This window comes from Macaca nemestrina, chromosome 5, assembly GCF_043159975.1.
Source record: "Macaca nemestrina isolate mMacNem1 chromosome 5, mMacNem.hap1, whole genome shotgun sequence".
NCBI classification, from domain to species: Eukaryota; Metazoa; Chordata; class Mammalia; order Primates; family Cercopithecidae; genus Macaca; species Macaca nemestrina.
The window spans coordinates 167779897-167803766 of record NC_092129.1 but is presented as its reverse complement, the minus strand read 5'-3'; the positions used below and the strand labels follow the sequence as shown (position 1 = coordinate 167803766).

Sequence of the window (23870 nt, the reverse complement as noted above, 5' to 3'; positions counted from 1 at the left end):
GCCACTGGGGAAGAACTGGAGCTCGTGCCCTGCTTCTTAGGCTCCTGTTAGGGTCTCTCTCAGGGACAGAGCTCATGCTGTTCCTCGCACTTTAAAAAACAAAACTAAACACTTCTGCCCCCATTTAATTATAAAAGTAACACACTTCCTAGTATAAAATCCAGAAAAGATTAAAGAAGAAAATAATAAAAGTTAGATCATCTCTTCACCTAGACATCATCTGTTAGCATTTTGGTGTATTTTTTCATACTCACACATACTTTTTTTAATAACAAAATCGAGATCTTTCTATTTCTCCCAACATTATACTGAAAGCATTTAAGCATTTTTCCCACGTTGTTAAACCACTCTTAGGCTGGGTGTGGTGGCTCACACCTGTAATTGCAGCACTTTGGGAGGCCAAGGTGGGCAGATCACCTGAGGTCGGGAGTTCAAGACCAGCCTGGCCAACTTGGCAAAACCCTGTCTCTACTAAAAATACAAAAATGAGCTGGACAGTGGGGAGTGTTCCTGTAATACCAGCTACTAGGGAGGCTGAGGCAGGAGAATCACTTGAACCCAGAAGGCGGAGATTGCAGTGAGATCATGCCACTGCACTCCAATCTAGGTGACAGAGCAAGACTCCGTCTCAAAAGCAAAACAAAACAAAAAACACTCTTAAAAACATCACATGGATGGGTCATACACTGTTGGATCATTCCATTTTGGGGAATGTATTTACAGTTCTGCACTGTTACAGAGAATACATCTTTGTAGTTAAATGATTGTCCACCCTTATGATTATTTCCTTGGGAGAGAATCTTAGAAGAATTATTGAATACAAAGAAGTGCATTATTTCTTTTATATGGACAAATTGCTTTCTGGGAAAACATACTACGATAAATTTTCCCAGAAGAAAGAGAGATTCTGTCTGATGTTTTCTCTTTAGTATTTACTGTTTACAACGATTGATAATTTGTTAAGTGAAAAGTAGTACCTCGTTGGTACCTTAGTTTACATTTGGTTATTCGGGAGGTTGAACACTTTTTCCGTTTTTCTTAGCCACTTATTTCTTTCAGTAGTGTGTTCATGTCTTTTTGGCACTTACTCTGTGAGGTGTTAGCTTTTTTCTTACAGGTTTGTAAGAGCTCTTATTATGTTAAGAGCTCTTACATATGTTACCCTTTGTCAAAATCGTAGATATTTTTCTCTACCTGGGTATTTGCTGATTGTATGAATATCTGTGTTTATGTATATGTAAGTTTTTTTTCTTTTTTTTTTTACATGGAAACAGGGTTTCACTATGTTGCCCAGGCTGGTCTTGAACTCCTGGGCTCAAGCAGTCCACTTACCTCAGCCTCCCAAGTGCTGTGATTATAGGTGTGAGCCACTGCACTTGGCCAAGTTTTTAGTTTTTATGTAGACGGCTCTGTTGTTACGTTTTTTCACTTTTGGGGAGTATAACTTTAATTTTAATTCTTTAATCTACCTGTAGTCCTCTTTCTGGGCCATCTGTGATTTTTCCCTTGTCAGCTGCTGTTTGGATTAAAGCTTTGAGCCTTCCTCATCACCTTTTCCCCACATCCTTTTATATGAAGTTAAAAGTCACTTTGTCTACGTTAAAAAAGAAAAATTCCCTCTGGGAAGCAATTCAGCAATTCCCTTGGGAAACAATTCAGAGGGAAGACACTTGGACTTCAGTGCAAAAAACATGAGTGGAATGAGTAAGGATTCATTTTGCAAAGTATGACTTTGCACAGTTGTGAAAACTCAGCCAGGGCATCTTGCCAAGTATCCTATATACTGGCTGAAGAATCCACAGGGCAGTGAGTTGTAATAAAAAGGGCTATTTTTGCACTCCTAGACTCCTGCAGTGAAAGAACTTGTACTATTTCCAAACCAGACCCAGCCTTCTGTTTGATAGATTCTGCCACTTCCTGGAGGCTTGTGTGTTTATTCTTAGGCCAAAGTTTCATGTTCTGCAAACTGAGCACGTGCAGATGCTACGTGGTCCATGAGGGCTCATCTGCCCTTTCCTGTCTAGATGGGAATCCCAGCCCTAGAGAATGGGGCACACTTCTATTTTCTTAACTGTGTTTTTCTAATTCTGACTCTTGGGGGTTCCACAGAGATTCTTCAGGGGTTTTGCAAACTGTGAAACATTTTTTTGCCCAACACTAAAGATTTTAATTACCAAGAGAGTGTTTCATTGCTGACTTTTCATATTTGGGGTCCCTCTAAGATTTTTTTTTTGTTTGTTTTGGAGACAAAGTCTCGCTCTGTCGTTCAGGCTGGAGTGCAGTGGCGCGATCTTGGCTCACTGCAACCTCTGCCTCCCGGGTTCAAGCGATTGTCCTGCCTCAGCCTCCGGAGTAGCTGAGACTACAGGCACGCACCACCAGGCCCAGCTAATTTTTGTATTTTTAGTGGAGATGGGGTTTCACCATGTTGGCCAGGATGGTCTCTATCTCTTGACCTCATGATCCACCTGCCTCAGCCTACCAAAGTGCTGGGATTACAGGAGTGAGCCACTGCGCCCGGCCCCCTCTAAGATTTTTGTTGTTGTTGTTGATTGCTGAGATGTCTGAAAAGCCCTGACCTGGCCATTCTAAGGTCTCTTCTAGTTCTTAAATCATATAATGCTGTATCTTCTCATGCCACCAGCTCACCCAAGGGGCCTTTCACAAAAGTGGTCTCCAGGTATGAAATTCTGTGTTCCTTTTTTGTCCCCCAGCTGCCTGGTGGCTTTAGGACGTGCACATCCTCATGTTCGAGTGTGGAGTTCCTCACCTTTATACCAGCAATAGTAGTTCACGATCATGAGCTGTATTCTTTCTGTCTCAGGCAGGGAACGTGGTGACAGGAGAAATGGTAGAAGAGCTTATTCTTTCCGGAGCAGATATCATCAAAGTGGGAGTTGGACCAGGTAAGACTTGTTAGGAGCACGGCAGAGGGCGTGTGTGGGGAAGAATGGGATCTGGGGCTTGCGGGGACTGGAGATCTCTAGAAGGGGATGCACGAATGACTCACTCACAGATATTTAAAGCACGCTTTTTCTGGAAGCATCACTGAGCTTCTCAGGGAAGCCCCTGATGCAAAGTATTATTGAACTGCTTTTTGATGCCCCCAGGGACCTTCTGAATGAACTTGGATGTGGTTAGAATATGAGGGCTTGGTTTCAGAACCAACGTGGAAGGAAAGAACGTAGATTTCACTAATGACCTCATGCACCTTGAAGAGGAAAGTGATAGGTGAAGAATCTGTAGAGACAGTTAATAAACATGAATGACTCCAGTTTATGTGAAGGTTTGAGGGACCCCACACATTGCAAATAAGCTTGCAGTGAGGAGGCCACATTTGAACTTGACCCATGGCCTAGGTAATGATCACCTTTGGCTCCTCACCTGATACATATTAGATGTAGATTTTTGACCGTGTTCTTCTCCCAGGCGGGGTTTCTTAGGACCACCCATTGGCATCTTAAGCAGAACAAGGTGGAACCTTCTGTCCTTGTCATGGGTGGTGCCATTTTCTCATAGGGCAGAGTTACTGTTTGCTTGCCCTCTTTTCCATGCATGAAGATGAACTGCCATGTTTTAAATTCATCCATGCACATCCGTTATTAACCAGACACTAACATTGAGGAGCAAGAAAGAAGATACACATTTTCACTTGGGACTAAAAAACAGCAAAGATTTTTCAAAAGAATCTCACACCCAAATGACACTACCAAAAAAGGAAGCAAACCTAACCCAACATGAGAGGAATCTGTGGGAAAATGCACAGCTGGGAGGCACTGAAGACGCTGTTGAGCTGTGACTTGGCTCCGTGATCAGCCTGAGGGAATTGGATGTGTATGAAGAGAGTATTAGGAAGAAGAGCCCTGTAGATTCCTAAAAATGCCCAAGCTTTTAACATACAGAGAGATTTTCAAGGTTACGTTTTTCATATTGCCACTTGTTTAAGCCAGTTAATAATGTATTCTGAGCAAGTGGGAAGAGGTCTTTACTGAGTATCTATCATTATTGAAAAGACAAAGGATAAGGCCCTGTTCTTCCTTACCAGGCTGCCTCCTCGTAGGGCAGGCTGTAATAGATAGACTGATAATAGAACAAAATAGGCTAATAAACTAGGAAGACTCTTTTTTTCCCCAAAGGCAGGGACGCTCACTAGTCGCCTGTTTAATCAGAAATATGGACCTGATGCGGTGGCTCACGCCTGTAATCCCAGCACTTTGGGAGGCCAAGGTGGGTGGATTGCTTGAGCCCAGGAGTTCGAGATCAGCCTGGGCAACATGGTGAAACCCTGTCTCTACTAAAAATACAAGATAAAAATTAAAAAGTAGTCAGGCACAGTGGCGTGCACCTGTAGTCTCAGCTACTTGGGAGGCTGAGGTGGGAGGATCACCTGATCCTGGGAGGTGAAGGCTGCAGTCAGCCAAGATTGTGCCACTGCACTCCAGTGTTGGTGATAGAGCAAGACCCTGTCTCAAGGGAAAAAAAAAAAAGGGAAATATGTATTGAGCGTTCGCTAGCTCCCATTGTGTTGGGTGGGTGCTGTACAGGATGTGAAGGTGTGTGAGAAGCTTCTTGGCTCTCAAAGCTTTTTTTTTTTTTTGAGACAGTCCTGCTCTGTTGCCCAGGCTGGGGTACAGTGGTGCGATCTCAGCTCACTGCAACCTCCGCCTCCCAGGTTCAAGTGATTCTTCTGCCTCAGCCTCCCGAGTAACTGGGGTTACAGGCATGCGCCACCACACCTGGCTAATCTTTTGTACTTTTAGTAGAGACGGGGTTTCACCATGTTGGCCAGGCTGGTCTTGAACTCCTGGCCTCAGATGATCCGCCCGCCTTGGCCTCCCAACGTGCTGGGATTCCAGGTGTGAGCCACTGTGCCTGGCCTTCTCAAAGCTTTTCTAGATGTGATCTCGAGCATTTACTACACTTGTTTTCTTCCACATCTTTGTGTCTGCATTCTATTTCCCCAGAAGCTGTATTGTCCTTCTGCTCTCACTATCTCTTCCCACCCCTCTGGCTGGCTGTGTAGAACAGATGTGACTAAAGAGAACAAGGGGCCTTCTCTGAGCCTGATGTATGGGAGCTACTTCTTTAAATTGTTTGAATTTAAAGTCTCACACATTCATATTTAAGTCTTACACATTCTTTATGGTAAAAACCTTGCATATTACATATCTAAATGATAGCAGTACTGGATGTCTATTGATTGATAGATTTCATTCATTATTGAGCAACCCCTGGGAACTGGGAAAAAAGCATCAGAAATGGATTCCCTGCCCCTCTAGTCAGGAGAAAATATGTGCCAACTTTTTTCACCTGGGTGTTAATCAAAACCGCCTGTGCCTTATTTAAAGTTGCTTCCTTGGCTGTTCCCAAGAAAGGCAACTGGTCTACCCTTTATAGGGCCCTCACTATGATCAGAGCCCCAGGCCTACTGCAGCTGAGGCCCTCACCCCTGGATCTAGCAATTGAATGGGAGAGGAGGAGAAAAGCCGAGGCTGAACCAGGGGTTAAACCTCTTATTCTGCACAACCTCCGGTTGCAGGGCGGAGGGAAGGCGCCTTCGTGGGAATGAGACTTGTTGGCTCCGGGACTGTGAGTGACATATAGCAGGACACAGGGAGCTACAGGACTTCCGTGGACTCGGCCCCACAGCTGATGCAGGAGAGGGGCTTGCCCTGTGTCTCCTGGTTTCTCTGCTAAATCCAGGCCTGGGGAACACAGACATACGTCTCTGTCTGATCTTGTCCCTAAAGACCCCTGACAGAAATTAGCATCCTACAAGGTAGTGGTGGCCGGGAGCCAGAGAAGAGGCTGGGCCTCAAAGCATCCCACCCCCGGGTCTGGTGGGAGGGAGGAGTTCACGTCTACCTTTACCTGTCCTCAGAGCGCCCTCTCATGCACACAAGACATCCGGGAGGGTCTGAGTGAGTGGCAGTGCAGAGAGGGATGTGGGTGACTCATTCATTCTTGAGTCCACACATTCTTTCAGTGACTATTTATAGTGCCTTATTATATACGAGGCTGTGTTCTCAGCACCTGATAACAACAATGAATGTCCATGGAGCCGACCACCCAGTAGAGAAGAGAGACCCTTAACATTCTCACACAGATCCTGATTGAAATGCCTCTTTTTGAAACTGCGATGAACAACTCCCCTGGGGCAGTGACATTTAAGAAGAAGCTGGAAAGATGAGAAGGGGTTGGCTGGCTGGCTGGTACAGAGGGGAGTGTCCGAGAGAGAGAACATTGTGTCCAGAGTCCCTATGGTGGGAAGAAACTTGCCCCACTGGAGAAGCAGTAGGGAGGGAGGGGAGCAGGTGGAGCTGGATTCTGCTGATCTGGGTAAAGTGGGGTGCTGCGGGGGCACTGGGAAGCTTGAATAAGGGGAGGTATGATAAAAAGGTCAGAGTGTGACTTGGCCTGGACCTAACTGGGAGAACCACCAAGACTGGGGCTGACTGTGGCACAGGCAGGCAGGAGGGTGCTGGTGTGAGCCCTGCCCTGGAAGTGAACCTCCGGCTGGGCTGCAAGGGACTTGAGGCGGGGCGGCCAGGAGGGAGATGGACAAGCAGCTGGGCCCTGTGGAGCACAGAGCTGAGTGAGAGCAGGTGAGGGTGTGAAGGGTGTAGTTGCTGCAGGCCAGGCCCTGGGCCAAGAGGTACCCCTCCCTGTGCCATCTGCCCTCTGTCACAACCCCAGGAGATTGTGTTTCTCTTTGCATTTTACAGTCCAGGCAGTGAGACTTAAAAGAGGTGAGTCATTTGACAAAGTTTGAAGGTAAAGAAGCTGCGAGGCTGTGGGAGGATTGTGAGAGGCTGTTTAAAGCAGAGTGTAGATTTGTGGAAAGGTGGAAAGGAGTAGGCGTTTAAGTGTGGAGAGATCAGTGCTTGGCCACTGCACGGGAGCCGATGCCACAGGGAGGAGTGGCAGTGACAGGTGCATGGTAGAGGGGAAGACAATGTCTGGGACATCAGCCAGTGACAGTGATGAGGACTGAAGGGGTACATGACCAGGCGGTGTGGTTTACAGCGACCTCCGGCGTGCAGGTGGGCAGCCCGTTCCCCACATCTCCTCTGCCACAAAGGCTCACCCTGGTCACTAGAGCGGGGCTGCGAAGGTGATGGGGGCACATTTCATGTCACAGTGTTCTCATGTATAACCATCTCTTCGGGGGTCAATTTCTTTCTCTGTGCAGGTTCTGTGTGCACCACCCGCACCAAGACAGGAGTGGGGTACCCCCAGCTGAGCGCCGTCATTGAGTGTGCTGACTCCGCCCACGGCCTGCAGGGCCACATCATCTCTGTGAGTCTCTGCCTGGGGCGGGGTCGGGGGGCGGGGCCGGGGGCCGGGGCCGGGGTGTCTTGGGATGCCCTCCTGCACCCTTGCTGCTCTTCTTCCACTGACTGAGCATCCTGTGGGCACGGGAAGGAGCTGGGCACTGCGGTCACAGTGCTGACATTCAGCAGAAACAGAGGCTCTGCTGCCCACAAATTCCACAGTGAGGGTGGCAGACCTGGTAGGCAGAAGCCATACGAGCAGGTTGGGTGGTGCATCCGACGAGGGATGTGCAGGCAGCTTTTAGGGCACAGCGTAGGCCAGGCCACAGCTTGCTAGAACAGTTGTAGCAAAGCCCCACAGACTGGGGGCTTAAATTTCAGCATCTCACCATTCTGGAGACGAGAAGCCCAACATCAGGGTGTTGGGGGGCCATGCTGTCTCTCAGGGCCCCAGGGAAGGATCTGTTCCAGGCCTCTCTGTGACCTTCTGCTGGTTCCTTAGCTTGTGGCGTCCTCCCTGTGTGTGTGTGTCTGTGTGCAAACCTCCTCTTTTCCTGAGGATACTAGTCCTTTTGGATCAGGGGCCACCCTCCTCCAGGATGTCCTCATCTGAACTGATGACATGTCCATTGTCCCTGTTTCCAAATAAGGCCATATTCTGAGATGCTAGGGGTTAGGATGGCAACATGCAAGTTTTTGGGGGGACCCAGTTCAACCCATAACAGGCCATGTATCCCGTATTCAGGGTCAGGGAAGGTTTCCTGGAGTATAATAGAGAGACCTGATGGTTGAAAAGGAATTTTTCAGATGAGAAGAAAGAAAGGAACAGAAAAGCACTGGGGAACCAAATCTCAGTCACTGCATCTGGGGCGAGTGAGCTGAGAGGGGCAGGCGTGAGGGGCAGCAGGAGATAAGCTTGAAGGCAAGAATGGACAAAAGCGGTGGGATCCAGCTTTAAGGATGGGACTTCTCCAAGAGCACCAGGGAGCTATTGCAGAGGTCTGAGCAGGCGAGTGCCCAACTCACTGCCTTGGGGCGGATTGAAAGGGGTAAGATAAAAAAGAGCCCAGCTGGGACAGCATTAGTAATTCAGTGGGGAGGTGACTGTGCCCTGTAGCAGGCTTGAGAGCCATCTCCAGAATTGACTGACATTTGGGAGGCAGAATTAAACAAGTGTCGGCAATGGAGTAGGTGCTTGGAGGGCGCTGGAGAAGGAGAAGGAGGAGCAAGGCTATGACTGGCTCACGTGCTGGCTCACCTGGAAGATGGCTGCAAAGGAAGAGGTTCGGGGCTGGTGTGGTGTTCACTATGGCACGTGTCTGTTGATTTTGAGGTGCTCGAGAGGCATCAGAAGGGAAATCGCACATGAGGCATTGTGTTCATGGTTGGAGACCTGGCAGCTTTTAGCCCATAGATGATGAGAGTCTTGGGAATGGTGCTCAGGTAACAACTGAAGCTAGGACCAAGGTCTTTCACTCGCTGTCCAGTACAGATTGCCTGGGCTCCTTCTAATGCCTCATCCAAGTTTTTCACCCACCCATCCATTCATCCAGCAAGTATGTATTAAGCATCTACTGTGATAGAATCTAAAATAAATGGTTAAACGTTTATTAGTTAATGACAGAGTTCTAAGACCCTCCACTCAATACCCTTTGCCCCAGTGAACAAATTAATATCCATTTATTGAGCAACTTGTGTGTAAAGGCTGACATAGAACTGTCGGTCTACATTTGCTAAGAGGTTATTCAACTCACGGGAGCGGCCAAGTGGTAGTACCATTCCGCAGTATGTCAGTGGTTCTCAAATCCTGAGTGCAGCCTTGTCTCAGGCTGGCTGCATGAGGATCACCAGAGAGGCTTTTACAAATCAACATTCCCAGACCCCATCCTAGTGAACTGACTCAGAGGTTGGTCCCCCAAATCCCCATATGTAATTAGTCCTGTCTCCATTACCTAATAATGTTAACCATTGAGCATCTCCATCAAGTCAAAACTTGGACCCTATATCATAAGTGTTACTTGAATGACCACTATTTCCTAAGTAGTGGAGTTGAGATTAATAAGGTTTTACTCTGAACATATTCTGAGATCCTCATGTCTTTGTAGAAACTTCAGACTTGCTTAGTTTACAGGGCTGTTTGGCCAAAGATTGGTGGTAGGGTGGGGTGGAGGCTCTGTGTGTCCCAGAGGTGAATCTGTTTGGAAATCAACTTAGCATCTCTTTACACAGTACCACCTAACTTATAGTGTATCTCAGCAGTTCTCTTAAGCCTGGTGCCCAGACCAGCAGCATCAGTATCAACTGAAAACTTGTTAGAAATTCTTGGGCGCCACTCGTGACGTGACCTACTGAATCAGAACTCTGCAGGTGAGGCCCTGGAATCTGTTTTACAGAAGCCCTCCAGGTAGTTCTGATGTCCTCTTAAGTGTGAGAGCCACTGGCTTATAGAGTAGAGGCTCAGCATACGCTGGCTGGGTGAGTGTTCCTGAACCAGGTCTCATCTGCTGGTGCCCAAGGCAGCAACTTCTCTGAATTTAACAGTTAGGGACAATGACATCCCAAGCCTGGGGTACTGGTGCAATAGGAAGGTAGCACTTCTGATCTTGCTTGTGTTCTCTGAGGTTCTTTTTTTTTATTTTTATTTTTATTTTACTTTTCTATTTATTTTTTTGAGATGGAGTCTTGCTCTGTTGCCCAGGCTAGAGTGCAGTGACATGATCTCGGCTCACTGCTAGAATGCCTCCCAGGTTCAAGCAATTCTCCTGCCTCAGCCTCCTGAGTAGCTGGGATTACTGGCCCGTGCCACCATGCTCAGCTAATTTTTTTTGTATTTTTAGTAGAGGTGGGGTTTCACCATGCTGGCCAGGCTGGTCTCGAACTCCTGACCTTGTGATCCACCCGTCTCAGCCTCCCAAAGTGCTGGGATTACAGGCGTGAGCCACCATGCCCGGCCTCCGAGGTTCCTTTTACATCAGTGCTGAGAGGTCTCCTAGATGGGGTTAGGAGTTCCATTTAGCCAGAAAAGCAAATGAATGGACTTAGTAGAATTTGGACCCTTGCCCTCAGCTCAGTCCTTGTAAGCAGCTGAGCGTCTTGGGGTTTAAAGCAGCCATTGCCCCTACACTCCTTTTGTCTAACAGGGCACGGGCGTGTTTCTCTTACTTGCCAGTAGCCCTGAACCTGCTGGAAACCCACCCGATGTTTTGGATCCTGCCACTTGGTCCAATTTCCTTCCAGCTGTCCTATTTTACACTTTATTTGCTGAATTAGCACATTGGTGCTGTTGAAGTTCAAAGGAAGCCACAGTGTGGTGTCTGTTCAGCATATGCTGATACCCAAGAGGCTGGGCTTCAGTCGTGTTTCTACTTATTGTGGCCCACATGGGCTTCAGAGAGGCAGAGAGGAAAAATTCAGCATACTTCCTGCATAGGTGAAGATTAAGGTGGGATCAGTTAATTTTTTGTTGTCACACCATTATTTAGAAACACCTAAACAAATTCATTCAAATAATCTTTTTGAGGCTGGAAAATTTTCCCAACAAAATATGTTTAACCTAGGAAAAGTTAGAAATGCAAATAAACATAAAAAGGAAAATAAGTATTAGCGGTAATGCTCTCATCTTAAGATAACCACTGGTTCTAAACTTGTTTTTCCATTTTTACAGCTGTGTGACCTTAGAAGAATTGCTCAACCTTTCTGAGCCTCATTCCCCCCCCGCCCCCGCCCGCTGCCATCTACACAGTATCTCCTTCAGGTTCATGACTTTGAATGGCAAAATGACTTTTAAGTTCATAATAGTTGCTGGGTTTTAGTAGGTGACTGACTTGAACTTTTTTCTCTGCCTACTCCATGTTTGCCATCACCATCCTTCCTTTGTTTTAGGAATGAGCAAGTATTTTTCTTTTTTCTTTTTTCATTGTCAGTATTCAACATAATGTGAGCAAGTATTTTTTTTTTCCTTTTGTTTTGTTTTGTTTTGTTGTTGTTGTTGTTTTTGACAGAGTCTTGCTCTGTCAACCAGGCTGGAATGCAGTGGCATGATCTCGGCTCACTGCAACCTCAGTCTCCTGGGTTTAAGCGATACTCCTGCCTCAGCCTCCCAAGTAGCTGGGATTACAGGCATGTACCACCACAGCCAGCTAATTTTTGTAGTTTTAGTAGAGACTGGGTTTCACCATGTTGGCCAGGCTGGTCTCAAACTCCTGACCCTAGGCGATCTGCCCGCCTCAGCCTCCCAAAGTGCTGGGATTATAGGTGTGAGCCACCACGCCTGGCCTGAACAAGTATTTTTAAGCAAAAGAAACAGGCTGACAATTCACAAGTTATCATTCATGTCCCATGATGCCGTTTGTACTTAAATATAATGTTAACTCTTTTAGAAAAACAAGAAAAGGACTCCTTGTAAATTACTGCCTTTAATACTTGCACAGAACAAAATACTAGCCCAAATGTTGTTGTTGTTTTTAACAACCTTTCAGCAGCTATGAATTTTACGTGTGAATATACATGTATGTCTTAGATTGCTGGAGCTACTCTGCTTCCCGAGAACATGAAAAGACACTCTGAACACTTTTGGAAATATACACAGTAGCAGGAAGTAGACTGCCCTGTCTGTCCTGAGGCATCATGTGAAGTTGGATTGCTCTTGGTTAAATGTGCAACCATTAACCACATATGGTTGTTTGGTCTACGCTGCCCATTTCACAAGTGCAAATACAAAAGCACCCTGTGAGCAGATGACGCCGTAAATATGATTTCCTTTTTGCAACACGCCATACAGTTGTATTAACTGTGGATCTCTTGGCCCATCCTGGGAAGAGAAAGGCTGATTTTCTCGGGGTCCCAGTGGCACAGGGTTCCTGGTTCAGGCCTCATCACTGACCACAGTAATATAAAATTTTCAGGACACCACAGGAGACACAAATGAGTGAAGAAAAGAGTGATTTTTTTTTTTTTTAGACGGAGTCTTGCTCTGTCGTCCAGGCTGGAGTGCAGTGCCGCAATCTCGGTTCACTGCAAACTTCGCCATTCTCCTGCCTCAGCCTCCCGAGTAGCTGGGACTACAGGCGCCCGCCACCACGCCTGGCTAATTTTTTTGTATTTTTAGTAGAGACGGTATTTCACCGTGTTAGCCAGGATGGTCTCGATCTCCTGACCTTGTGATCCGCCCGCCTCAGCCTCCCAAAGTGCTGGGATTACAGGTGTGAGCCACCATGCCCGGCCAAGAGTGATGTTTTTTTAAAGTCATGTTTTAAAAGGACTTATTTTAATGGGAGCATGAGTTTATTTAATGCGTTTGAGGCCAGAAGTGTGAAACGCTGTGTAGAGCTGGTTTTGATAGAGAGATAAAGCATTTTAACATTAATTGGCAGGGCAAGTGAAGGGCATTTTGAGGTTGTACCTTTGAAAGGTAAAGTAAATAAATATGCCAGGATTTTGAAGCATTAACAAGGGGTATAGAGCCACAAGTCCTGTTCCTGTCTTCACACAGAGGGTTTGGGCCAGATAACATACGAGACCACCTCTGAAATAGTTATTCCTCAGTGCTCTGTGGCCCTCTGGGGGTCAGAGAAGCCATGTATGAATAACACATTTGATTGAGGAAATAACTATGGTCAGTAAATATTTGTAAAGAAAAGGTACAGCCTTCACACTTAACCTTTTGATCAGAGCTGCAAAGAAGTAGTGAAACAGTATTGGAGTTCTAGCTCCTGGAGTGACAGGCCTCACTGGTAGATAGAGAAAGGGGACTGAGTCACAGAGACCCTATGTTCTCAGTTGGAGATGTTCTTTACAAGGTGGTTCATCCCATTTCCCTGCCCTCCAACTGCAGAGGTGCGTGCACCTTCCTGCAGATTGTAACACGGGGTAGTCTGGGTACCCTGTCTTTTCTCTGTTCCTTCCCAAAGTGGGTCCCATCTTCTGGGGACAGGTGCTTCCCTCTGAGGCCCTGTTGTTTCTCCTAGACCCACACTTAGCTTTGGGCTGCGTCACCGTCACGTGAACCCTGACACTGTTGCTGTCTCCCCTTGGGCCATGGTGTCTGGCTGCTGCTCCAGCGTACTGTTGCTGTCCATTTGCCCCTTGAATTGCACCCAGGCTACATTAGGAATAGTAGGTAGCATTCTGGGCATTTGGTGTCTTGGGTTTGTAAGAAAATGCAGCTAGCGGCTGGGTGCGGTGACTCACGCCTATAATCCCAGCACTTTGGGAGGCCGAGGTGGGCAGATCACCTGAGGTCAGGAGTTTGAGACCAGCCTGGCCAACGTGGCAAAACCCTGTCTTTACTAAAAGTACAAAAATTAGCCGGGCTTGGTGGTGGGCGCCTGTAATCCAGCTACTCAAGAGGCTGAGGCAGGAGAACTGTTTGAACCTGGGAAGCAGAGATTGCAGTGAGCCGAGATCACGCCACTACACTCCAGCCTGGAGGACAAGAGTGAGACTCTGTCTCAAAAAAAAGAAAAAAAAAAAAGAAAAGAAAAGAAAAGAAAATGCAGCTAGCTCTGCATCCTAGAAGACTTGTACTGTGTGGTTGGTGTTTAAACATTACCTCCCACAGCTGAACCTTGCTGGGCAGCCCAAGATAACAGACTGGCCCAGCTACACATTAAACCAGCCCAGGTGTGGTCTGCGTGGGCAGTGTGGGTGGAAGAACAGATGTTTGATTTTAAGGTAACTGTGTACCATACATGAGGAATAGGAAACATGGAAGTACCTGGAAAGATAAAAGGATTAACTCAATGTCCTTTTCTTGGCTCTTAAAAGAATTCAACCCTTGTACTAAATAAATCTCACCTCACACCAGCCAGAGAGGGAAAGGTGGCTTCTAAGTGAGAATGAGCGTGGACAGTGGAATGGCTGGGTGTGTTATAAAAGGGGCTGGCATGGAATGAGGGCCAAGCCCCTCCACCACTCACAGCCCCTGCTGCCTCCTGCTCTGCAACAGAAGTGCCCAAGCCCAGGTGGGCAGGTGGGCAGTGGGTGGTGCCAGCCTCTGAGCCACAGAGGAAGCCTGGATGGGCCTGGGGAGTGAAAGGTGCAATAATGAGGGGAGTATACTCGATCAGACAACAACAGCCATGGTGGGGGGACTTGGGCTCATGGGCTTGCTGGGGGCTGTGGTGGGTCTGAACCCCCAGTCACTGGGTCATCCGGGGACAGCCTGGCTGAGCTCCCGCTGATGGTGTCTTGTCCTTGCTTTTTCCTCTGTGAAGGATGGAGGCTGCACGTGTCCAGGGGATGTCGCCAAAGCATTTGGTAAGGCCGGGCCCTGGTGCAGAGGGAGGGAAGGAAGGAGGAAGAGAGCTCCTTGCACCTCTCCAGGTGGCAACCTGAATGAGGAGGGGGACCTGCTGGGGAAGTTCTGGGCCTCCTGGAGTTTCCTCTCCCTGGGTTTCAGCCCCAATTGGCCCAAATCCCAGCATTGATTTGGTTCTGGTCCGTGGTAGAGCAGGCCACAAATGCCCTAGGAGATGGATCTAGGCGTAACGTCCTGCAAGCCAGGAGGGGGTGAAGTCAAGGCCTTTTCATCCCAGGGAAGAGAATGCTCAGGGGACCTGTCCGAGGGGACCGTGACAGGTGTGATGTGTAGGAACTACAGACGGGGTTTTTTGGACCCAGCCTGGAGAAGTCCCGTGGAAGGGACTGGAGGAATCCCGCAGCGATTTCTCACTGGAGGCTGGAGCCTGCCTCCCACTAGGGGGCAGCAGTGCCTGCTGTGAGCCCGTGGGATTGGGGATCAGGGAGCGGTGGTGGGTGGGCAGCAGGTCCTGAGCTTTTCTCGGGAAAGCACTAGATGGTCCAGTCTCTCAACACCACAAGCAGTAAAGTACAGCTGCCGAGCCCCGTGTTGGCCACTGAACTGCAAACTGCATTCAGAAGTCAGAGCTGGCCGTGTGGCTGCGGGCTCCAGAATTGAATTGTTTTGTTTGTTTGTTTGTTTTCAGGCTGGGTGCGGTGGCTCACACTTGTAATCCCAGCACTTTGGGAGGCTGAGGTGGGCGGATCACTTGAAACCAGGAGTTTGAGACCAGCCTGGCCAATACCCCCATCTCTACTAAAAATGCAAAAAAAATTACCTGAGTGTGGTGGTGCACACCTGTAATCCCAGCACTTTGGGAGGCTGAGGTGGGCGGATCACTTGAAACCAGGAGTTTGAGACCAGCCTGGCCAATACCCCCATCTCTACTAAAAATGCAAAAAAAATTACCTGAGTGTGGTGGTGCACACCTGTAATCCCAGCTACTCAGGAGGCTGAGGTGGGAGAATCAGTTGAACCTAGGAGCCAGAAGTTGCAGTGAGCTGAGATCACGCCACTGCACTCCAGCCTGAGCGACAGAGTGACCTGTCTCAAAAAAATGTAAAATATAAAAATTAAAAAATGTTCAGACAATAACCCTGATAGTGACAAGGGAAAACGTTAGGACAGTGTTCTTAGCAACAAGGTTTCATAGCAACCCAAAGAATGTCATGAAAAATGGGATTTAACCTCATCCAAATCATAAATCCTATCTGTGGAAGGGAATCTACAGACCCTCCAGTGATTCCAGCTTCTTCTTTTAAGGTTGAGGGGACTGAGGCTCTAGGAGGGAATGACAAGGTCACAGTCCTACAATCAGGGGGCAGAACAGGGAGAACACAGTGCCTCTGCTAACTAGTGTTGTCACTTACCCTGTAGTGTAAGGATCTTCGGCCAAGGGCATTTTTACGATTGGTTTTTGAGTTGAATCTACTTAATACAGGTGGTGGTCCATCTTGGACTCTTTTGTATTGCCTCACACATGCTCTCTGTACACACAGAGAGCCGAACACAATTTAAAGTGGCTGGTTGTTGAGAAGGTGCCTTGTAGATCCCAGTTCCTGGCTTTGGACCACACTCAGCTCAGTCTCCTTTGGGTGGCATTCCCTCTTCCACTGTCTCTCAGTCAGTGTAGCCATACCCGTGCCAGGACTCAATGGAGTGAGAGGGACCATGTCAGGGAAGGATGCAAGAGTGTCCCGAAATGAAAATGGCTGGGAACCCCCTCAAAGCGTTCTTTCAGTGGGTCTGTGCTCTGCGCTCCTGCTGTTGACATCTGCTCCTTTGCAGCTGCCGAGGAGGTGCTGTGCTCCTGAATTGTTGTCATCAAGAATCCTGGCTGGACACCAGTTATCCTCTGTCTCGTTAAAATTATGGCAGGAGGGCCAGGGAGTCACATTCGTGTTAGGAACCCCAAAAGGGAGGGTCTTCAGAGGTTGCTGCCACGTAGGAAGGTTGCGTTGTGCTTTGCTTCCGTGAGTGCCAGAAAAGCATGCCTTTCCGTCATGCTGAACGGAAGGGGCTGTAACGCCAATGCAAAACCCAGAGTGCTCTGCCAATGTTTAAATGACCAAATCGAAGGTATCAGGACCACTTTCAGGGGTTCCTATGTTTCCTCCTCCTAATTAGGATTTGCCAGGCTCCCCTCCTCCTTCATCCTATTACTTAATACATCTGTACCCGGCTACTGTCTTGTTCTGTTCTAAATGTAAACCCTCAGTAGGATTACTCAGGGGAGGTTGTAGCAGTTTCTTAGTTAATAGGCAGTGAAGAATCCCTCTGCACAGTGATCCATGAACAAGATGGGGAATGATAACTATTTTTATTATTTCTCCCACATGTTCTTTTTACTTTCTTGACAGCTAATCATTCAGCATCTACCATGTGCCATGCACTTGGGATAAACATAGAGCCAGCCCTGGGCCTGTTCCAGCATAGCCCACAAAGACAGGCAGCTTCAGTACCTCTGTCTCCTGTGCCTGTCCTGGAAATGTGCTGTCATTCGGTGATTAGTCTGGCAGAGTGTTTACTCTGGAAGTCTAATGCGTAGCACTGTGGTGGTGCGGGTAGAGTATCACATGACTTCCATGACACTGGGGCTTCTTTCCTTGAAGCTGTCTCTAGTGTAGGCGCTTCAATCTGTTCTGAGGCCCTTTCCTGATGTATAAGCACAGGGAATGTCAGAGTGCGGAGAGCTTCATATACAGACCAGACACCTGAGGGGGCATCATAGAGGAGTCATAGCATTAAGCACAAGATTAGATAACATGCTTTCTAAGATACTGCCCCCTTTTTGTTTTTTGAGATAGAGTCTCCCTTTGTTGCCCTGTTGCCCAGGCTGGAGTGCAATGGCATGCTCTCAGATCACTGCAACCTCCACCTCCCGGGTTCAAGCAATTTCTGGCTAAGTTTTGTATTTTTAGTAGAAATGGGGTTTTATCATGTTGGCCAGGCTGGTCTTGAACTCCTGATCTCAAGTGATCCACCCACCTCGGCCTCCCAAAGTGCTAGGATTACAGGCGTGAGCCACCGCGCCTGGCGGAATACTGCCCAATTCTTAATGTTTCTCTGATTCTAAGAGAGTTAGATCTGAGGAAGGTGCTCCTAGTTAGCCATTAAAACCATTCAGCATGGTCCAGTATATAGGACACTAGCCTTCAGTAGGCTGCGTTTGTTTCTCCCAGTGTCGCATGGCCCTGTCTCCCTGCATGGAAGCCTGCCTTTTTCCAGGAGATAGACAGGAGAGGTCCAGCCTTTCTCTTGGCTATAGCTGTGGGGGAGGGGGATGAACTGGGCAAGCACTTGGATTTTTTGAGAGTCTGTTTCCCCTGAGCTCTTTTCTCTGCTACTCCCTTTTATCCCCACCGTCGGCATTTAGGAGCTGGAGCAGATTTTGTCATGCTGGGAGGAATGTTTTCAGGTCATACGGAGTGTGCTGGAGAAGTGATTGAGAGGAACGGACGGAAGCTCAAGCTCTTCTACGGGATGAGCTCTGACACGGCCATGAAGAAGCACGCAGGAGGAGTTGCTGAGTACAGGTGAGGAAGTGGCCCCGAAGCTCACTCTCGAGGCCTGGCCTTGCTCTTGTTTCTTACGGAGATGGGATGGAAGCAGGTCTGAACAGCAGCTCTGTGTATATTAACGTACTGTGGGGAGGGGTTCTTTTAAAAGAGGACTTTGTATCCAGTTAGCATTTGCAGTGTTTGGGGTTCCCAAAAGCAAGTACAGAGAAGCAGTGTTTGGGGACTGGTTGGAAGTGTGACCAGGGGTATATGTGAGTGGGTACCAGTCCTGAAGGGAATACTCCAGACCTCTGGGGGTGGGTGGAATTATTGCCTTGTCCTTCCAGTAGAGCCTGTGCTGAGCTATCCCTGTAAGCTTAGATCTCTGGCTTGAAAAGAGTTCAGAATGAAAGGATTGAGTTGAAGAATGGCTCTCCTTTTGCACAGAAAGCCATAGGTGTGATCTAGACTGCTGCATGGTGGCCCGGCCTTTCCTGAAGAATGCTGCATACAGCTCATACTGCGTCTCACCTGCCTCCAGGCTCTGAGAGTTGACACAGCAGCATTTTCAGCCATTTAGTTGTGTCATCCACTGTAGAAGTGGGGCTTACTTCTGCTGATGTGTGTTTATTTTTTTTTTTATTTTTTTATTTTTTTTGTGGAGGAGTCATGCTCTGTCGCCCAGGCTGGAGTGCAATGGCATGATCTCAGCTCACTGTAACTTCCGCCTCCCAGGTTCAAGTGATTCTCCTGCCTCAGCCTCCCGAGTAGCTGGGATTATAGGTGCCTGCCATCATGCCCAGCTAATTTTTGTGTTTTTAGTAAAGATGGGGTTTTGTCATGTTGGCCAGGCTGGTCTCGAACTCCTGACTTCAAGTGATCCACCCACCTCGGCCTCCCAAAGTGCTGGGATTATAGGCATGAGCCACCGCGCCTGGCTCCTGATGTGTGTTTTTAATCCATGGTCTCCAAAGACACCTGGGTCTTTTCCTGATTCACTTCCATTTTAACTGTCTGCATGTGTGTTTTAAGAACCTGATGATGGGGCTAGGCACAGTGGCTCATGCCTGTAATCCCAGTGCTTCCGGAAGCCAAGGTTGGAGGACTGCTTGAGCCCAGGAGTTCCAGTTAAGCCTAGGCAACATAGCAAGACCCTGTCTCTACAAAAAAATTAAAAATTAGCTGGGTGTGGTGTCACGTGACTGTACTCCCAGCAACTCAGGAGGCTGAGGCAGGAAGATGGCTTAAGCCCAGGAGTTGGAGGCTGCAGTGAGCTGTGATCGTGCCACTGTGCTCCAGCCTGGGCAACAGAGTGATACCCTCCCAAAAAAAAAAAAAAAAAAAGAAAAAGAACCTGATGACGGTATACTCACTGCCTCACCGTGCTCCATAGAGCCTACTGTTATTCTCATCAGGATTAGTGCCGACAACAAGCTATACAAAACGGGGGCAGGACCAAAGGTCCTCCATCCACAGAGGGAAGCTGGCTGTGAATCGGCTGGTTGCTTTTCTCCAGGAAACCTCAGGCTTCTCCCTCCAGTTTTCAGACTCTATCCCGTGCTGGAGTGGAAACCTAAGCCCTCCCTGGCTGACACCCTTTATTTCTTACCACTCATTCCACACCCAGAGGGTCATTTTGAGGACCTGGGATTCAGATGTATTATATAAGGTTCATATCAAGCTAGCAGCAAAATCTCAGAACTCCACTGAGATTTGTAGGTAGGGGGATTGGGGGGTGGGGTGTATTCTACCAGAGTTCTGTTCTTCCGTGGGGATCTAGCAGACTTACTTCAGTTCTCATTCACCTCAGTCTCTTTCTCTTTTGGTGGTGAACCCCAATAAAGATATTATAATATGGGAAAAGCAGGATGGGAAAGATCGATGGGGACTGCGCCAATCAGAAATGAGAGGTGCACTTCTTCCAGGTAGCCCCCGAAGCCCTCTTTCCCCCACGCGGTCCCTGATAGATGAGGAGGTTGCACGGTTGGGTAAGGAGGAGGCACTAAGCTGGACCTATGGCCAAGAAGCTTCGTGCTTTACCAGCAACTGTTGTCATCATCCAAGGGCCTGCATGTGTCTCCTCTGTGCCAGAATGTAAGTGGAGCTTTCATGGGTGAGCAGCAGCTAGGTGCTTTGCCTGGAGTACCTTTTTCACCCTCGTGGCTGCATCTTTTCTGGGTTCTAAAAGCAATTATAGAATCGGGAAGGCCAGAGCAGGCTATGGCACAAACAGAAGCCAGAGAGCTGAAAGAAAAACCATCTCCTGTAATTTCAGCAGTGTTTAGATATAACAGAAAAAAAAAAAAAAAAGATTCAGCAGTAGCAAGACTGTATTCTGGAAGTGGATTCAAATCTTTAACCAGGAAGAAAATTGCTGAGAAAATTAGAACCTTAATCCAAAGGCTGCAGCCTGAGCCTTGCAGGCTGTACCTGTCCTGCCTTTCTGTTTCTGAGTCTCAGTCTCTCTCTCTCTCTCTCTCTTTCTCTCTCTCTCTCTCTCTCTCTCTCTCTCTCTCTGTCTCTCTCTCGCGCAGTTTTCAGCCTCATGACCATGATCTCATCATGAGAATGCTTCCTGACTTTCACAAATTACTTATGGCACAGTTATGTACACACTGCTGGTTCTTTCCTTATCATTTCATTTTCATGCTGTCCCCGGGAATGAAGTACCTTCATTTTACAGATGAGCAGACTTAAGCATCAGCAAAAAATGAGCTCTAGATTCACACCAGTGAGAATCTAGAAATTTCCAACAAGCTCCAGGAAGGCCATGGAAATATCTTACGAAAACGAAATGTCAGTCATTGCAGGCACATGTGTACAGACACCTGTCTGGGGTCACGGAGTGCTGAGCCCTGAACTGTCCTGGGTATGGCCAGTGACTTTGGCTTCTTGAGCTTGGAGCTCTACACTGGCTGATGGTTTAAGTAGCTAGATTTTACCCAAGGGTAGTCCTGCCTGTTCAGCGACCAAGAGTTAACCCCCTTTTGAAATTCTAGGTAACGAATGTCTGGTCAAGAGATGCTCTTCAAGGCAGGTGGATCACCTAAGGTCAGGAGTTCGAGACCAGCCTGGCCAACATGGTGAAACCCCATCTCTACTAAAAATACTAAAATTAGCTGGGAGTGGTGGCAGGCACCTGTAATCCCAGCTACTCAGAAGGCTGAGGCAGGATAATTGCTTGAACCCAGGAGGCAGAGGTTGCAGTGAGCCGAGATTGTGCCACTGCATTCCAGTCTGGGCGACAAATGCAAAACTTCATCTCAAAAAAAAAAAAAAAAGAGAGAGATGCTCTGATGCTCTTTTTCAACAGCTGAAGAGAATGGCTACAGAAGGTTCCAGAATTTGGGTACTTGTTAGAACTTGCATGGCCCTTAGATGAGAACTAGAGTTTTGCCTAGATTTCAGATTTCCTTCTGGTAATACACACATGTGTAATATACACACATTCTGGTAATATATACATGTGTCTGGACCACATCCCCATTTTGCAGTAAGGGGACATGACCTGTGTTACCCAAGTAACAATCAAGCAGTGTTACATGGTGGCCTTGTGAAGAGAGGGACATGGGCTCAGTGGGGACAGTGAAATGTTGCTTAGTGTTCACGCCATAGGCCAGACCTTCTGAATTTCTAAATACTCCTCTGAAAATGTGAAAGATACTATCCAAAGCCTGGAAGCCTCCGGTGCTAAGACAGGTCTCGGTTCTCCTCTGATTCCACCTTGCTTGGACCCACACATGTGCAGGGCGATAGGTGTAGTGACCTGTAAGAACAGGGAGGCAAACTGGGGGTGGCTGGTGTACCCAGCAAAGCAGAAAGACAGGCAGGCTATCAGAATGGAGCCACTTTAATGAAATCACCTTGCTGGTGATTTCCACGTAAGCTAGTAGGACCTGAGTTACCCATTTTATGTCCTCGTCCTGGTCGTCCCCCTTGAAGACACTTGGTTTCTGATCTTAGAGCAGGCAGGAGGTGAAGCTCTGGACTTTTCCTGTTGTTGATCAGGAGGGCAGGAGGCTGTTTCCAGGGGGAATCTGCCAGGGCCATTCTGGGGACATTTTGGGCTCCTGGTTGTTGGGAAGTTGGTGTGCGTGTTGAGGTAGAATAGAAAGGTAAAGGTGGTTTCTGTTAGGGGCAGAGGGGAGCACGTTGCTGGAGAGAATGGCACAAAGCGGGGTGGTATGGGTCCCCAACTCCTTCAAGTGCTACTCACCAGGACTTCCCTCTCCCCAGCGTGCAGGGCAGCCAGCAATGAGCCCGTGCCCTTTGGGTGGGAGGAATGTGTTCGTCTGAGATGCTGGTGATCACGCTGGCACTTGGTAGAAATGTGGGGATGGGGTCAGAGGGTGGGGTCTGGTTTTCTGAGTGCCTTGGGGGCTGCAGAAAGTGCTGGAGCTGGGAATAATTCTAACTGGGCTCTTAAGGGCATGGGGGTGGGGAACTAGATAAAAAGAAAACTTATTTTGTCTTCCAGAGCCTCTGAGGGTAAGACTGTGGAAGTGCCTTACAAAGGAGATGTGGAAAACACTATCCTGGATATTCTCGGGGGACTGAGGTCCACGTGCACCTACGTGGGGGCCGCCAAACTCAAGGAGCTCAGCAGGAGGGCAACGTTCATCCGGGTGACCCAGCAGCACAACACCGTGTTCAGCTAACCCCGGGAATGAAACGGCGTCTGGCTCGAGTGGAAGCATCCAAACCTGCTTTTCCCATCTCCCTCCTACTCTGTTCCGTCAGAGCTTCTGGCTGCTCCCGAATGGTGGAATGCTGTGTCCTCTCTCCAATCTCCTGCTGCCTGGAGGCTTCGGGGCTCTCCCGCCTGCCTTCTCGGGGCCCAGACACAAGGCACCGATTGGGCCAACATCAGAGCCCTGCTGCCCAGAACTCACAACCTCATTGTTCAAACCAACACTCGCACCTTTCTTTTTCTCTTTCTCTCTCCCTTTGTTTTTCTTTCTTTTTTAAAAGAAGATGGTTTCACTTTAATATAATGCTATTAAGACTTGATGGAGTTGCTGGAGTTTGTACTTGCAGGAGTCAAGTTGAATGGTTTGGGATTTGTTTTGCTGTCTTCCTGGATGGGCCGGTGGCAAGCCACTCCTGGTGATTAGCAGACAAGTCACCTTAGGAGGGGCAAGGAGAGGAGGACGGTGCGGGAGCCGGGGGAGGACAGTCCGGAGTCAGAGTAACTGGCATCCCCCATCTCTAGCTTTTGGTTGTTGCAAAAGAACGAAAGCAATTAACTGGACAGATGTAACATGAATTGTTTTCCCAGCTGATACTCACAAAGTTGGCCAATGTGTTTTCCCCGCAAGTTTCATTACACGTGCTTTTCAGGGTCAAGTCATCTGTTGCTATCAGTTTGCTGTCGCTTTTAGGAAGCTGTCCCTGTCCTGGCTTCTCATTTCGTTTTGTTCTCCTCCATCTTTTTTTCCCCCCTTCTCAGTCCCAACTTGTCTGTCTTTGAAATTCCACAGGATGTTTTATGGGAAGGTTGTCTCCCAAGAAATTAGCAGATGGAGTCACACTGAAAAAGAGCCAAAGCTCTTCGATCAGTGGCATCCTAAAAGGCATTGGTTTGAGACATGAGTTAGAGCCATTCCCTCGGTGTGCCAGTGAATCCTTTCCCCGGGGGAAGGACCACAGGGCACTACTGTATACGGGTCAGTTAACGGGCTGGGAACAATGACATTGTCTTGGAGAGCTGGCCTCTGCAGCTGACCTGCAGCAGCCCACCAGGATGCCTGTTTAAATAGTGAACACAGAAGAAGTGATGACCGGCCACTTACCTTT

At 48.1% G+C, this 23870-nt stretch overlaps 1 protein-coding gene across 1 annotated transcript in view; it reads left to right on the top strand.

Annotated features, from left to right (window-relative positions):
- Positions 1-23084, top strand: part of LOC105482483 (guanosine monophosphate reductase) — a 48161-nt gene extending 25077 nt beyond the window's left edge. The window contains exons 5-9 of the mRNA XM_011742596.2: positions 2825-2906; positions 7193-7299; positions 14489-14531; positions 17951-18110; positions 22552-23084. Of these exons, the coding sequence (XP_011740898.1) occupies positions 2825-2906; positions 7193-7299; positions 14489-14531; positions 17951-18110; positions 22552-22732 (573 nt within the window). The 3' untranslated portion in view covers positions 22733-23084. The remainder of the gene's footprint in view (positions 1-2824; positions 2907-7192; positions 7300-14488; positions 14532-17950; positions 18111-22551) is intronic.
- The last annotated feature ends 786 nt before the right edge of the window (positions 23085-23870 follow it).